The following is a 13,976-nucleotide window of genomic DNA, read 5'->3' on the forward strand; positions in this document are numbered from 1 at the left end:
ACTTTATTTTCACAAAACAGTTTTAAAAATAGTAAAACAAACTCCCACATACATTTTAACTATACTTTCCAATTTTTAAAAACATTGACGAATGCTTTGTATTTCCATCCTTTTTCTTTTCTGTCTTTCATTTTTCTCCTTTAGAGTTACTGGAGTTTTAACTCAGGGCCTCCATTGCACTTGCTAGGCAGGTGATTTACTGCTTTAGCCATAGTCCTAACCTTTTTGTTTTTGCTGTGTATGTGTGTGCATGTGCATGCTGGTGTGCTCCTGCTCCTACGGCTTGCACTCAGGACCTGGGTGCTGCTGTCCCTGATTTTTTTTGCTCAGAGATAAGACTCTACCACGAGCCATATACCTTCAGTTCCAGCTTTTTTGAAGTTAATTTGAGATAAGGTTTTCAAGGACTTTCCTGCCTGGGGTGGCTTCAAACTGAAGTCCTCTGTTTTCAGCCATCTTAATAGCAGGATTATATAGGAACCAGCTACTGGTGCTTGGCCCAGTTTTGGTAATTTCCAAATTGAGGTCTTTTACTTGGGTGGCATGGACCATGGTTCTCCTTTTTAATCTGTTTGAGTAGCTAGTATGACCCACCCCATTATGGGTAACTTTTTTTTTTTAATCTGACTTAGGGTATCTGTCTCTGGACACAAGGCTCACAGTTGTATGCTTGAGCCACTCAACTTATTTTGTAAAGAAAACATATAATACATTACTTACATAGAAGTAATAGAATTAGCATTGATCTAAAATATTTTGTCTGTAGAAGTTATTCATAGTTCACTGGTTTTTCTACCATTTTTTATAGCTAAAAAGAATGTATGTATATCTGTTCAATCATTTAGTGCAATAGCTTATGTTTTATATTTTATCTTTTGTTAATCTTTGATTTTCATTTCTTAAACATTTAAAAATATACTTCTATAGATTTTTTTTCTAGTTTTTGCTTTCTCATGGTTGACATGCATATTTTAAAAAAGAATGCCACAAAAACAACAGTTTAACTTTGTGAATCATATCAGATATCTAATTGCCCAGTAGTTTAAAACCCTAACCAGGATATATCTTAACTTTGATCACTGGATTAAGATGGTGCCTGTCAAATTTTTCTACAAAACTACTCTTAAGTCCTTTTGTACTTATTAAAATCCTCAGAAAAAAAGTGATGATTCTAATGTCCTAGCAGTTCATCCATGCTGAGAGATCCTCATGAACCTTTGTCCTACTATCATATGAATATCCTTAATAAGCTAAAGATCTTAGAAGTACTGAATAACATGTAAGTTTTTATGAAGACTTAATTTTTCTTGCCTGACTCAGGTACAGCATAAATAGTTACCATGTAGATTTTTTTTTTTCCTTATCTGGGGCTTGAACTCAGAGCCTGAATACTTTCACTGAGCTTCTTTTGTTCAAGGCTAGCTCTCTACCACTTGAGCCACCCTGCCACTTCTGGCTTTTACTGTTTATGTGATACTAAAGAATCAAACCCAGTGCTTCATGCATGCTGCTTGGCATGTACTCTACCACTAAGCTACATTCCCAGCCCTAGATTTCATTTTTTAACTATGGAAATCTTTAAATTTTATTTTTTATTGAGTTGTACTTGATAGAATGCTTATAATTAAGTGTGCACTTTGAATATATACATATTTGTATAAACCAACCACAAACTATTATCACTTAATAGAGCTATCAGTTTCTTTTTGTTGTTTAAAACAGTTCCATTATGTAATTTAACTCAGATTAATTTGGAAACCCTGTGCTTTCCTGCTTTAGGCTTTTGCTAGGATTACCACATGTGCCTCTATACATGGACTTATTCATTTATTTATTATTGTGGTGTGGCAGGGGTCAGTGCTGGTGTTTTCAGCTCTTTTCATTTTAGCCTATTTTTTAGATAGGATCTTTTGGGATTTTTTTTTTTTTTCTTTTTAAGAAGGACCAACATGCACATACCACAATGCTTACTTTGTTGAGATGGAGGTCTTACTAACTTTTTGCCCAGACTGGCATCAAAATGGCCTTCTGTTCTCCATTTCCTAATTAGCTGAGATCACAAGCGTGAGCCCCCTATGCTTGATCTTTTTTGATTCTTAAGGTACCATATTCTTACCCTCATGTTGGGCTAGGCCTTGTTATCAGCCTGTCTTATATAAAACTGTGGACATATTAGATTATTCAAGGGAAGTTTAAGATTGTGAAGAGAAGTACAGACAGAGCTATGGAGTGCACACTAGTAGAAGAGGCCAACAAATATAGCCAAGAAAGATAGCTGTTGAAAGTAAGACTCTCAAGAATGAGTATAAAATGCCCAAGCAGACAAGAGAAGGAAAAGCAGTTTAGTCAGAAGAGAGAAAAATTAGGATAAAACTAAGCTGTGGTAGAACATGAAAAACATGTTCTTGAACATAAAAAACATAAAACATGTTTTTGTTTCTTGGGTGCATAGAAACTGGGTAAAGTTGTTGAAAGCAATAGGAGATGAAGCTGGAGAAAAGAAAGGTTCTGTTTGTTTCCACGAATACTGCTTTCATTTTAGTCCTTCAAAAGGGAGAATCAGTGAAGGGTTTCAAGCAAGGGAGCATTATATAAAATTTGCATTTGAGAAGAATTGCTCTGGGGACAATATGAAAACATATTAAAGACAAGGGAGTAATTATAGGATGACATTAGTACTTGAAGGTCCATATACAAAGTGGTGCAGCAATGAGAACAGGGAAGAAGAAATGAGTTAAAAGTAGAGTTTGTGTTGGAAATGGAGCTTAGGGTTAGACCATTTGTTATTCGTGTATAAGTGCTTGGGTTTGATAAGCAGCAACAACAAAAAAGAAAAAGGAACAGGAGAATCTACAAAGTCAAGCACAGTAGCAGATGTTGGTAACTCAGTTAGTCTGAGGCTTCAGATCATGAGTTTGAGTCCAGCCTGGGCAACATGAGGAAAGCCAGTCTTACCCAAAAAAATAAAAATAGATAAATCACAAGTTGGTGATTTATTAGATGTGGGGGATTAAAGAAAGAGATAGAATCTAAGATTATTGTCTTAGGTAATTCACTGTGGAACATGGAAATGCACTATATTTCCATTATCAAGTAAGAAAATACAAGAAGAATAGGTGGAGGAGCAAATGAGTTGGGTTGAAATATCTTTTAGAAATTAAACTGAAAAAAAAAATTTTTTTTTAATTTCATTGGAATTAAACTGGTTCTATATTCTGTACTAAAACTCCAGTAAATGTATCTTTATTGTTATCTTTTCACATCTTTGTATATTTCAATTAAGTTACTTTTTAATTTTATTTAGATGGAAGAAGAACCATTTAATCCAGACTACGTTGAAGTAGACAGAGTATTAGAAGTCTCTTTTTGTGAAGATAAAGATACTGGTGAGGTAAATATTTGGTAAAAATATACATAAAGTTAAAGAAAAAAACTATTAAAATATAATACTCTTTAAAAAACAGTTAAGTCTTAAGATGTTAAAATTTGTTTTCGATCTATATTGTTATATTTAAACTATTTTAACTGACATCTATTTAATCTATATTCTCTTTTTCAAAATGGTAAAATAAATTTCTTTTTAGCCTGTCATTTACTATTTGGTCAAGTGGTGCTCATTGCCATATGAAGATAGTACATGGGAATTAAAAGAAGATGTAGATCTTGCAAAAATAGAAGAGTTTGAACAATTGCAAGCTGCAAGGCCTGACACAAGACATTTGGTAAGAGCTTTAGTCAGCTTTATAAATCTTAGTGCTATATTTTAATAGGCTTAATGTCAACTTACATTCTTTTTTGGGGGGGGGGGGGGATGGTCCGGTCATGGGGCCTGAACTCTGGGCCTGAGCTCTTCAGCTCAAGGCTAGTGCTCTACCACTTGAGCCACAGCACCACTTCCGGCTTTTTTCTTTTTGCTTATGTGGTGCTGAGGAATCGAACCCAGGGCCTCCTGCATGCAAGGCAAGCACTCTACCACTGAACCACCTTCCCAGCCCCTCAACTTACACTCTTTTGCACTTGTCTGTGTGGGTATTTTCTATCTGTCTGTCTGTCTACTTTAGTTTTTGGTAGGTTATGGGTCTTGAACTAAGGACCTGGGTGTTGTCCTGAGCTTCCTCACTCAAGGATAATGCTCTAGCATTTTCAGCCACAGCTCCATTTCTTGTTCTCTGATAGTTAATTGGAATCAAGAGTTTCACAGACTAGCTGCCTTGACCATCTCTCTCTCTCTCTCTCTCTCTCTCTCTCTCTCTCTCTCTCTCTCCATCCCTCCCACTATCCCTCTCTCCCTCTCTCTCCCCTCTCTCCCTCCTCTCTCTCTCCCCTTCCCCCTCTCTCCCCTCTCTCTTCTCTCTCTCTGTCTCTTTCCCTCTCTCTCTCTCTCTCTCTCATTTTTGCCAGACCTGGTGCTTGAACTCAGGGTTTAGGCTCTATTCCTGAGCCTTCTGTGCTCACGGCTAGTGCTCTACCACTTGCGCCACAGTTCTACTCCCAGCCTTTTCTGTTTATGGGGTACTGAGGAATGGAACCCTGGGCTTCATGTAAGCACTCTACCACTGAGCCATATTCGCAGCCCTTGAGCTGTCTTTCAACTTTCATCCTCAGATCTCAGCCTCCTGAGTAGCTACGGTTACAGGCATGAGCCACCAACACCTGACTTGTGATTTTGATTTTTGTCATCTACTTTTGTTAAATACAATAGCATGTAAATTAAATAACATATTTTTTGAGATTCTGTAAATTAGTCTGTAATCCAAACTAATTGTATTTGTTTTACTGAAAAGAACTCTCTAAAGAGTATAGTTTACTGAGGAAGTACTCTTAAGTTTGTGTGTGTTTGTGTGTGTGTGTATGTATGTGTGTGATGCATGTGTGATTGTTTATGTGCTAGTCCTCGTATTTGAACTCAAAACCTGGATGATATCCCTAAGATATCCCTAAGCTTTTGTGCTGAAGACTAGTTATACCACTTGAGCCACAGCTCCACTTTCATTTTGTGTGTGTATGTGTGTTATGTGTTTTGTGTTTAATTGGAGATCAGATTCTCATGGACATTCCTGCCTATATTGGCTTTGAACTGCTATCCTCAACTTTCAGTCTCCTGAGTAGCTAGGAATACAGGTATGAGTCACTTACAACTGGCTTTATTTTCAAATACTAAAGTATTTCATGGGATGGAGTATATATCTCCTTGAACAGCACTTAGTTCTTCAATTGGGGAGTAATTAGCAGTGTTTTTTCAGGTCACAAATGAGATATATCTCTATATACCTCTATTCATTTACCTCATTATTTTTTTCACCATAATTTTAATCCCACTTATTGGTTATTCCTAAATGTGTTATAGTTATTTTTTTTTACTTTATTTATGATTGTTCTGCTTTTTTTTTTTTTCTCCATTTATGGAGTTTGAACTCAGGGCCTCAAGCTTACTAGATATAGTTCTGCCACTTTAGCCATGGCTTTTGCTATTTTTGTTTTGTGTCTATTTTTTTGGAGATAGAATCTCATAGACTTTTCTGCTCATGCTGCCTTCTAACTGCAGTTCCCTGGATCTCATCCTTCTCAGTAGCTTGGATTATATGTGAGAACCACCAAGTTTATAAGTTACTTTTATAGAGGTTTATCAATGACTTTTATACACACACAACCTTGCCAGAGTCACTAGTTATTTTACCTTTTTTTTTTTTTTTGGCTGGGATGGGGACTCATCCTTGGGATCTGATGCTTTTGCTCATTGGCTGATGCTCTTACCACCTAGCCTCCAACACCTTTTAAAAAATAGATTCTCCACAGGCATATCTTTTATAAATATAGAATAATTTTAGTTCTTCCCAGTCTCAGTGAGGTCAATGTTTTACATATTGGATTATTGGTTTTTTGTTTTGTTTTGTTTTTTTGTTTGTTTTTTTTTTGCTGGTCATGGGGCCTAAACTCTGGGCCTGGGCACTGTCCCTCAGCTCTTCAGCTCAAGGCTAGCGCTCTACCACTGGAGCCACAGCGCCACTTCTGGCTTTTTCTGTTTATGTGGTGCTGAGGAATCGAACCCAGGGCCTCATGCTTGCAAGGCATGCACTCTACCACTGAGCTACGTTCCCAGCCCCCTGGATTATTGTTTTTAGAGCTTACTGTAACATGTTGAAAATGGTATCCTAGTGGAAATCTTTGCCTTATTGTTGATGTTACGAGGAGACATTCAGTCTTTCATTTTCAATATGATCTTAGTTTTCACTTTTTTTTCCCCACCCTGGTTGTGGGTTTTGAACTCAGGGCTTGGGCACTATCCCATAGCTCTTTTTGCTCAAGGCTAGTTCTCTACCACATGAGCCGCAGTGCCACTTCCAGCTCTTTCATTTTATGTGGCACTAAGGAATCGAACCCAGGGCTCCATGTATGCTATGCAAGCATTCTACTAAGCCATATTCCCAGCCCTAATTTTAATTTTTAAGGGCTGAAGGTGTGATTCAAGTGAAGCCTATTAAGTGTAATGATCTGAGGTCAAATCCAGTGCCACTCACTACCACCAATTTTTTTAAAGTTAAGAGTAAATTTTATTTTAGAAATTTTGAGAAATTTTCTTATTACACCGTATACTAAAAGGCATACAGGGTTATTTTTTGTTTATTTTTTTTAATATTTGGTGCAATACAGTTAGAAAGCATGGCCTTATGCTCACTAGGCACCACACCTCTTGCATTAAGATTTCTTTTATTAGGGGGGAGGCTGGGAAGGGATGTGAAGGGTTAACCAAAGGAGGAGGCTGCAATGCTTGGCAAGAAATGTACGCATTATCCTGCCCATGTAATCGTAACCCCTCTGAACAGTATGTTCACACATAAAATAAAATTAAATTAAAAAAAAAAAAGATTTCTTTTATTTTTATTTTTGGTACTGGTCCTTGAGCTTGAGCTCAGGACTTTGGCATTGTACCTGAGTTTTTTTGCTCATGGCTACCACTCTACCATTTGTGCCCCTGCTCCACAGCTGTTAGTGTTGTAGATAAAGTCTCACTGAGCCTGGCACTGGTGGCTCATGCCTGTAATCCTAGCTACTCAGGAGGCTAAGATCTGAGGATCAGGGTTCAAAGCCAGTCTGGCAGAAAAGTCTATGAGACTCTTATCTCCAATAAACCAACAGAAAACCGGAAGTGTCACTGTGGCTCAAGTGGTAGAGTGCTCTCCTTTAGCTGAAGAGCTAAGAGACAGTGCCCAGGCCCAGAGTTCAAACGCCACCATCGACCCCCCCTGCCCCAAAAAAAAGTCTCACTGATTTTTCTGCTTTGAACTGTTTGTTTTTTGGTGCTTTTACTTATTTATTTGGGGAGGCTTGAATTCAGGGTCTGGATGTTATCCTTGAGCTTTTTAAAAGCTCAAGGCATTCTACCACGCAAGCCACAGCTCCATACCTGGCGCTTTTTTTGTTTTTGTTTTTTGTTTTGGTCCGGTCGAAGGGCCTGAACTCTGGGCCTGGGCTCTGTCCCTCAGCTCTTCAGCTCAAGGCTAACGCTCTACCACTTGAGCAACATCGCCACTTCCGGTTTTTTGGTGCTGTAGATGTGACTCTTCAGTAGTTTCCTGTCCTCACTAACTTTGAACCTTGATCCTTAGATCCCAGTCTCCTGAGTGGTTAGGATTACAGGATTGAGCCACTGGCACTTGGCTATATTGGAAAAATGTTAAAGGAAAGCTTTTGGCCCTGAGGAAGTTGTATGGAAATTTTAGACATATGATGTACATCATTCACTTTTTTTTAATTTTAATTTTTATTCTTCCCTTTTTCCTCAAAGGATCGTCCTCCCTCTAATATTTGGAAGAAAATAGATCAATCCAGGGACTATAAAAATGGGAATCAACTCAGGGAATATCAACTAGAAGGTCTTAACTGGCTCTTGTTCAACTGGTACAATAGGTATGTAGGTATATCCTAACAGGAACATTTTTAGTGTGTCTTTTTTTTTTTTTTTTTTAATGTACCACAATGTATGTAGTAAAGTAGGTAAAGATGTTGCTATATTTTCATTATTTAAAGTGAAATTGCTTTGCACAAATACATAAATTTCAAGTTAGGATGTCAATTATATTTGTTTCTTTTAAATGTATATTGGTAATATGTCTTTAGATTTAATAATTAAATTTCAAACATCTAAAACATCTCTATATTATAAAGTGGTTTTCATCTTTTCAAACTTATACTATTTTCTATTAACCCTTGATATTTGGTTCTGTTGGTTAATTGTGAACATGTTATATATCTGTAAAAAGAAGATATATATCAATGTCTCTGTCTTTGTCTGTCCCTGTCTCTTTCCCTCCCTTTTTTGCATTGAATCTTGTTATTTAACCTGAGTTGGCCATAAACTCATGACCCACTGGCCTCAGACTTCTGAGTGCAGGGAATATAGCTATTGGCCACAATACCTTCCTTAGATTTCTATTATTTAAGTCTCTGATGAAGTCAGTAATTAATAAGGAATAAAAAATAAAATTATAGGAACATAATAACCCATTTATTATAATTTATTTTCCAAGTTGTTAAAAATACTTTATAGACTATATCTCAAGTTCTTCATTGAGATGAAAAGATAACTTCAAAAGAAATAAAAAGTAGTATCTCAATTGAGAAAAGTAGTAGAATATATGAAAGAGCAAATGAGATCACTGTTACTTAGAATAATAGCAAAATTTGATTATAGTTTTATTCAAAATCATTTTTCTTAGTGATGGTGATTTGTTGGACCCAATTAGATGACGTGATGACAAGCCCATACAGTGCTCTTCCCTCTGGTTTACATTTTCCTAAAAGAATCTTCCATGTAAAGTAACAAATCCTTTAAAAATTGGTCTTTTTTTTTAATCATTACCATGTCCCATTTTCTACATTGTTTGTTTTAAACTTTCAATGTTTTATCATAGTCCTGTCCTTTTTACACATTTTGTTTGACTGCTTCATAGCGAAACAGGAAAATAGGTTTCAAATATTTAAAAATTCTTCACTGTTTGCACATCCAAACCTATAATTATATCTCCATCTATAGCTTTGCTTCTAATCTCATGATAGAATTCAAAATAATTCTTACTCAGGACCAAGTTTAATCATGCCACCTTAATTTTTTTTTTTCTTTTTCCTGATAGGGATTGAATTCAGGGACTTGTATATATTAGGTGTTATGTAATGAGCTTCATCATGATTCCTCGCTTTTTTTCCTTCCTTCCTTCCTTCCTTCCTTCTTTTTTCCTTCCTTCCTTCCTTCTTCCTTCCTTCTTTCCTTCCTTTCTTCCTTCCTTTTTGTCTGTCTGTCTTTTTTTTTTTTTTTTTCTGTACTGGTTTAGGGTCTTGAATTCAGTGATATAGATTTTGAACCCTTACTCAGCCTTTTCACTCTTATTTGTATTCTACCACTTGAGCCAAGTCTCCACTTATGACTTTTGATGGTTAATTGTAGATTAGAGTCTCCTGGACTTTGCTGCTTAGGCTGGCTTCAAAATTCAATCCTTACATCTCAGTCTTGTGAGTAGTTAGTATTGTAGCATGAATCACTAGATCCCAACTCTCTCTTGGATTCTTGATATATTCGTCTTGTTCTGTCTTTCAGAGCTTCACTGAATTCAGTTACCACTACTACTGCTTATTCTTCATTCACTCCTTGTCTTCTTTTTATGTTTGTTTTTGTTCTTTTTTTTTTTTTTTTTGACCATACTGGTGTTCGAACTCAGGACCTGATGCTTGCTGGTTAGTTGTTCAACTGCTGAACCACATCTCCAGCCATTTTTCTCTTTCATATGTCTTCAAACCATTATTAAAGATTGTTACTATCTCTTCAGTTAGCAAGCAAATGGAGTTAACCTGTCTATAAAATGAAAATAGAAAATTAATTTGTGCCTCTGCTTTTCCTTCCAGTTACCTCAGGTTCTCTTTGTAATTTCTTTTTTTTTTTTTTTTTTTTTTGTCGGTCGTGGGGCTTGAACTCTGGGCCTGGGCGCTGTCCCTCAGCTCTTCAGCTCAAGGCGAGCGCTCTACCACTTGAGCTACAGCGCCACTTCCGGTTTTCTGGTGGTTTATTGGAGATAGGAGTCTCACGGTCTTTCTTGCCCAGGCTGGCTTTGAACCGCGATCCTCAGATCTCAGCCTCCTGAGTAGCTAGGATTACAGGCGTGAGCCACCAGCGCCCGGCTTCTTTGTAATTTCTTAAGGAAATTTCTAGGTACAGTAGCTTGTAGTAGCTCTCACCATTTTTTCATCTCTAATTGTTTTTGAACCTGTTGTAGTCTGAATTTTGTTCTCTCATATGAAACTTAATTTTCCATTCCTTACTATATTCTTTAGCTCTAATTTACACTCTGTTTTATTGGAGAGGAATTACCCCTCCTTCCTCTTTTAAACTTCCTCCTTACTCTAACTACTAACAGTTTCCACTATGATTCGCCAAGCTCTGCAGTACTCCTGTGACTGTTCAGTATCTGTAGGATCCTATTTTGTCTGTCATTTAAATGTCACTTTTTCTTACACCAGGTTTTAACCTTTAGGTCTCAGATTATGTTTGTTTTCCCTCAGGTATATTGTCTTCACTTCCTAATAATATGTTAATGCTTCTATACTTGTTATCTGTAAGTAAGATTTTGATCTCTGGGCCCATATTTCTTTTTGCCTCTTAGTATTTGAATTTCTACCTTAGCAATTCTTTAAACATGGAAGATTCCAAATTAATCTTACCAGTTTCCTTTTCTTCTATATCAAACTTGCTCTTCCTCCATATTTTCCATCCTGGTTAATAATACAGTTTATTTAGTTACCCAAACTGAAATCTGTCATCCTCCACTCCATACATCAAGTCGGTGGCTATGGCCAATTCATTCGAATTCAGGATTAACTCTGACTTAAGTTCTGTCTTTTACTCCTTCCCTACCAGTCCAAATGTCCACAACTTTTCTTTCCTTCAGTATAATCATTAATTACCAATTAATCATTTCTATCTAGTCATCTCACCCTTTACCTTGCATAGTAGTGACAGGATAAAGCTTAACATACAAACCTTATTGCATTTATTTTTAAGATTTGTCAGTGCTTCCAGTTGTGCTAAAAAAAATGGTATCTACCCTCTTCAACTTATCATGCCTACTTACTAAGTTAATCTCATCTCTCTTCACCTTTCTCTCCTCACAAGGTTAATCAGACTTTTGTTCCCCCAGTTGGACATGATTTTTTACCCTTTTGCATCTTTGCTTTGTCCTTTGGCAGAATCCATCTCATAACTGAACTTGACTGAAGAGTTATTCTCTCATTTATTCTAGTCAGTTTTTTACTTACCTCTCTCAATATCCATAATGAATTTCATTATGATTCTTCTTCTCAAGCCACATATCATAACCATCTGTAAAGTTTATTTAAAAATTATAATTTATTTTATCTTAATTCATACATATTAAGTCAGAAAATAGGGGAGAGACCTGGTTATCTGTTTTTTTTCAAGCTCTGTAGGCTCTTCTAATGCACAGCCAAGGTAGAAAACCAATAGTGTATTTGTGCTTCTACAGTAGCACAAAGCATGATTATTTATTTATGTATTTGCATGTCTGCTTCTCTAATAGATACAAGCTCCCCTGGAAGGCAGAGAACATGTTCTATTTCTTTTGTATCCCATCTTCTCATACTGTCCTGAGATAATAGAAGGTATTTAATAAATGCTTCCTGAATAAATAATATTTATTTTACCATTGCCTTTTTACCCTTTTTTTTAAAAAATCAAATACTTAATGTGCCATATCTTTATTTGGAGCTACAAAAATCTTTAGTTTCCCCTCTACAGGATCATAATAAACTTATAGTTTTATCTTACTCTGCACTTCAGCAACTTTTGTTTTATAAATGCAAACATTTTAATTGGATCTTTGCTTATTTTGTATGTCTTTAAAAACATTGTAGTTTACAGAAAAACCCAATGTGTACATGGATATTTGTTTATTTCAGGCGAAACTGCATTTTAGCAGATGAAATGGGTCTTGGGAAAACCATTCAATCAATTACGTTCCTCCATGAAATCCTTCTGACTGGCTTAAAAGGACCTTTCCTGATTATTGCACCTCTTTCTACCATTGCAAACTGGGAGAGAGAATTTCGTACGTGGACTGATATTAATGTTGTGGTTTATCATGGGAGCCTAATTAGCAGACAGATGATACAGCAATATGAGATGTACTTCAGGGATTCACAGGTATGGTATTAATGATTTTACTTGTTTAAAAGAACAGGGCTTGGGCTAGGAAGGTGGCTCTCAGTGGTAGAGCTCTTGCCTTGCATGCATGAGGCTCTGGGTTCGATTCCTCAGCACCACATAAGCAGGGGAAAAAAAACCGGAAGTGGTGCTGTGGCTCAAGTGGTAGAGAGCTAGCCTTGAGCTAAAGAACTGAGGGACAGCACCCAGGCCCAGATTTCAGGCCCACGACCGGACCCCCCCCCCCCAAAAAAAGAAAACGATCAGGGCTGATAAAGATAAGCATTGCATACCAATTACTTTAAATTTAAGATAGATTTTAACTTCATAGTTAAATGATAGATTATGTGATTTTATTTATATTGCATTAGATTTTAATAGCTAAAAGAACAATGGGTAAATTTTAATGCTGAAGTTCTCTAACAGTATGCTGATTTATTATTGTAATTTTCATTTTTGGCAAGTGTAATTTTTGCTGCCTTTAAATACTCACTGGTTTTATTTCTAGAAATGTGTCTCTGTGACCATCTCCTGGCTTTTTTCACCCCTACGTTTAACATTTAGTCTTTAAGCAAACTATGGATTTTAATGCCAATTGAAGTGAGAAAACATAGATTCTTTTTTATTTTTAGTGCATTTGTGTTCAGTGATTTTTTTGGTTTGTGATCTGAGGGTATAGCTCAATCATAGAATGATTGCCTAATCTGCAGAATGTCCTAATCTCCAGTGCTGAAAAAAGAAGAAAAGATTAATTAATTTTGGGATCATTTGTTTTGTTTAGTTTTGTATAATGATCTTAGCATTCTTTCAGCTGTTCCTATTAGGCTTAGCTACTTTAATGATATGATGGTTTTCTATTTTCTTGTGTTATGGGAGAACATTTTCTATTTTGTGTTAGCCAGTTACCTTTTTTTTTTTTTTGTCAGTCGTGGGGCTTGAACTCTGGGCCTGGGCGCTGTCCCTCAGCTCTTCAGCTCAAGGCGAGCGCTCTACCACTTGAGCTACAGCGCCACTTCCGGTTTTCTGGTGGTTTATTGGAGATAGGAGTCTCACGGTCTCTCCTGCCCGGGCTGGCTTTGAACCGCGATCCTCAGATCTCAGCCTCCTGAGTAGCTAGGATTACAGGCGTGAGCCACCAGCGCCCGGCTAGCCAGTTACCTTTTAAGAGGGGCTTTTTCTATTTATCCAAGAGCCGATCTATTACAGGAACTTAAGGCTAGAAAACACAAAGTTCCAAATTGCAGACTTGATGTTACAAAATTTTTGATAAACATCAAAAAGAATAAGAAACAAAGTAAAAACAAACCATTTCCAATTCATACTGAATTTTACTCTTTTATTTAGATGAGGTTTATTTTCTGGCATTCTGTCTCATTAGCACAGGGTGTGTGTGTGTGTGTGTGTGTGTGTGTGTGTGTGTGTGTGTGTGTGTGTGTGTGTGTGTGTGTGTGTGTGTGTGTGTGTGTGTGTGTGTGTGTGTGTGTGTGTGTGTGTGTGTGTGTGTGTGTGTGTGTGTGTGTGTGTGTTGATTCATTGTTTCATTGTTCTATTTTAAAATAATGCAGCATATGGCCAGGTAATATGATACATTAGAAACTGAAGTTGGAGGGGCTGGGAAGGTGGCTCAGTGGTAGAGCTCTTGCCTTGCATGCATGAGGCCCTGGGTTTGATTCCTCAGCACCACATAAGCAAAAAGAAAAAAGCTGGAAGTGGCACTGTGGCTCAAGTGGTAGAGTGCTAGCCTTGAGCTGAAGAGCTGAGGGACAGC

General features: G+C 36.9%; 1 protein-coding gene across 7 annotated transcripts in view; it reads left to right on the forward strand.

Moving 5' to 3' along the window:
* Chd9 (chromodomain helicase DNA binding protein 9) overlaps positions 1–13,976 on the forward strand; it is a 150,690-nt gene that overhangs the window by 65,755 nt on the left and 70,959 nt on the right. For all 7 annotated transcript variants that reach the window (XM_042689983.1, XM_042689985.1, XM_042689984.1 and 4 more), the window contains 4 exons: positions 3,305–3,391; positions 3,585–3,722; positions 7,787–7,908; positions 11,965–12,208. In XM_042689983.1, coding sequence (XP_042545917.1) covers positions 3,305–3,391; positions 3,585–3,722; positions 7,787–7,908; positions 11,965–12,208 — 591 coding nt within the window. The remainder of the gene's footprint in view (positions 1–3,304; positions 3,392–3,584; positions 3,723–7,786; positions 7,909–11,964; positions 12,209–13,976) is intronic.

The sequence above is a fragment of the Dipodomys spectabilis genome, unplaced genomic scaffold (assembly GCF_019054845.1).
Source record: "Dipodomys spectabilis isolate Male_0828 unplaced genomic scaffold, ASM1905484v1 ptg000130l, whole genome shotgun sequence".
NCBI lineage: Eukaryota > Metazoa > Chordata > Mammalia > Rodentia > Heteromyidae > Dipodomys > Dipodomys spectabilis.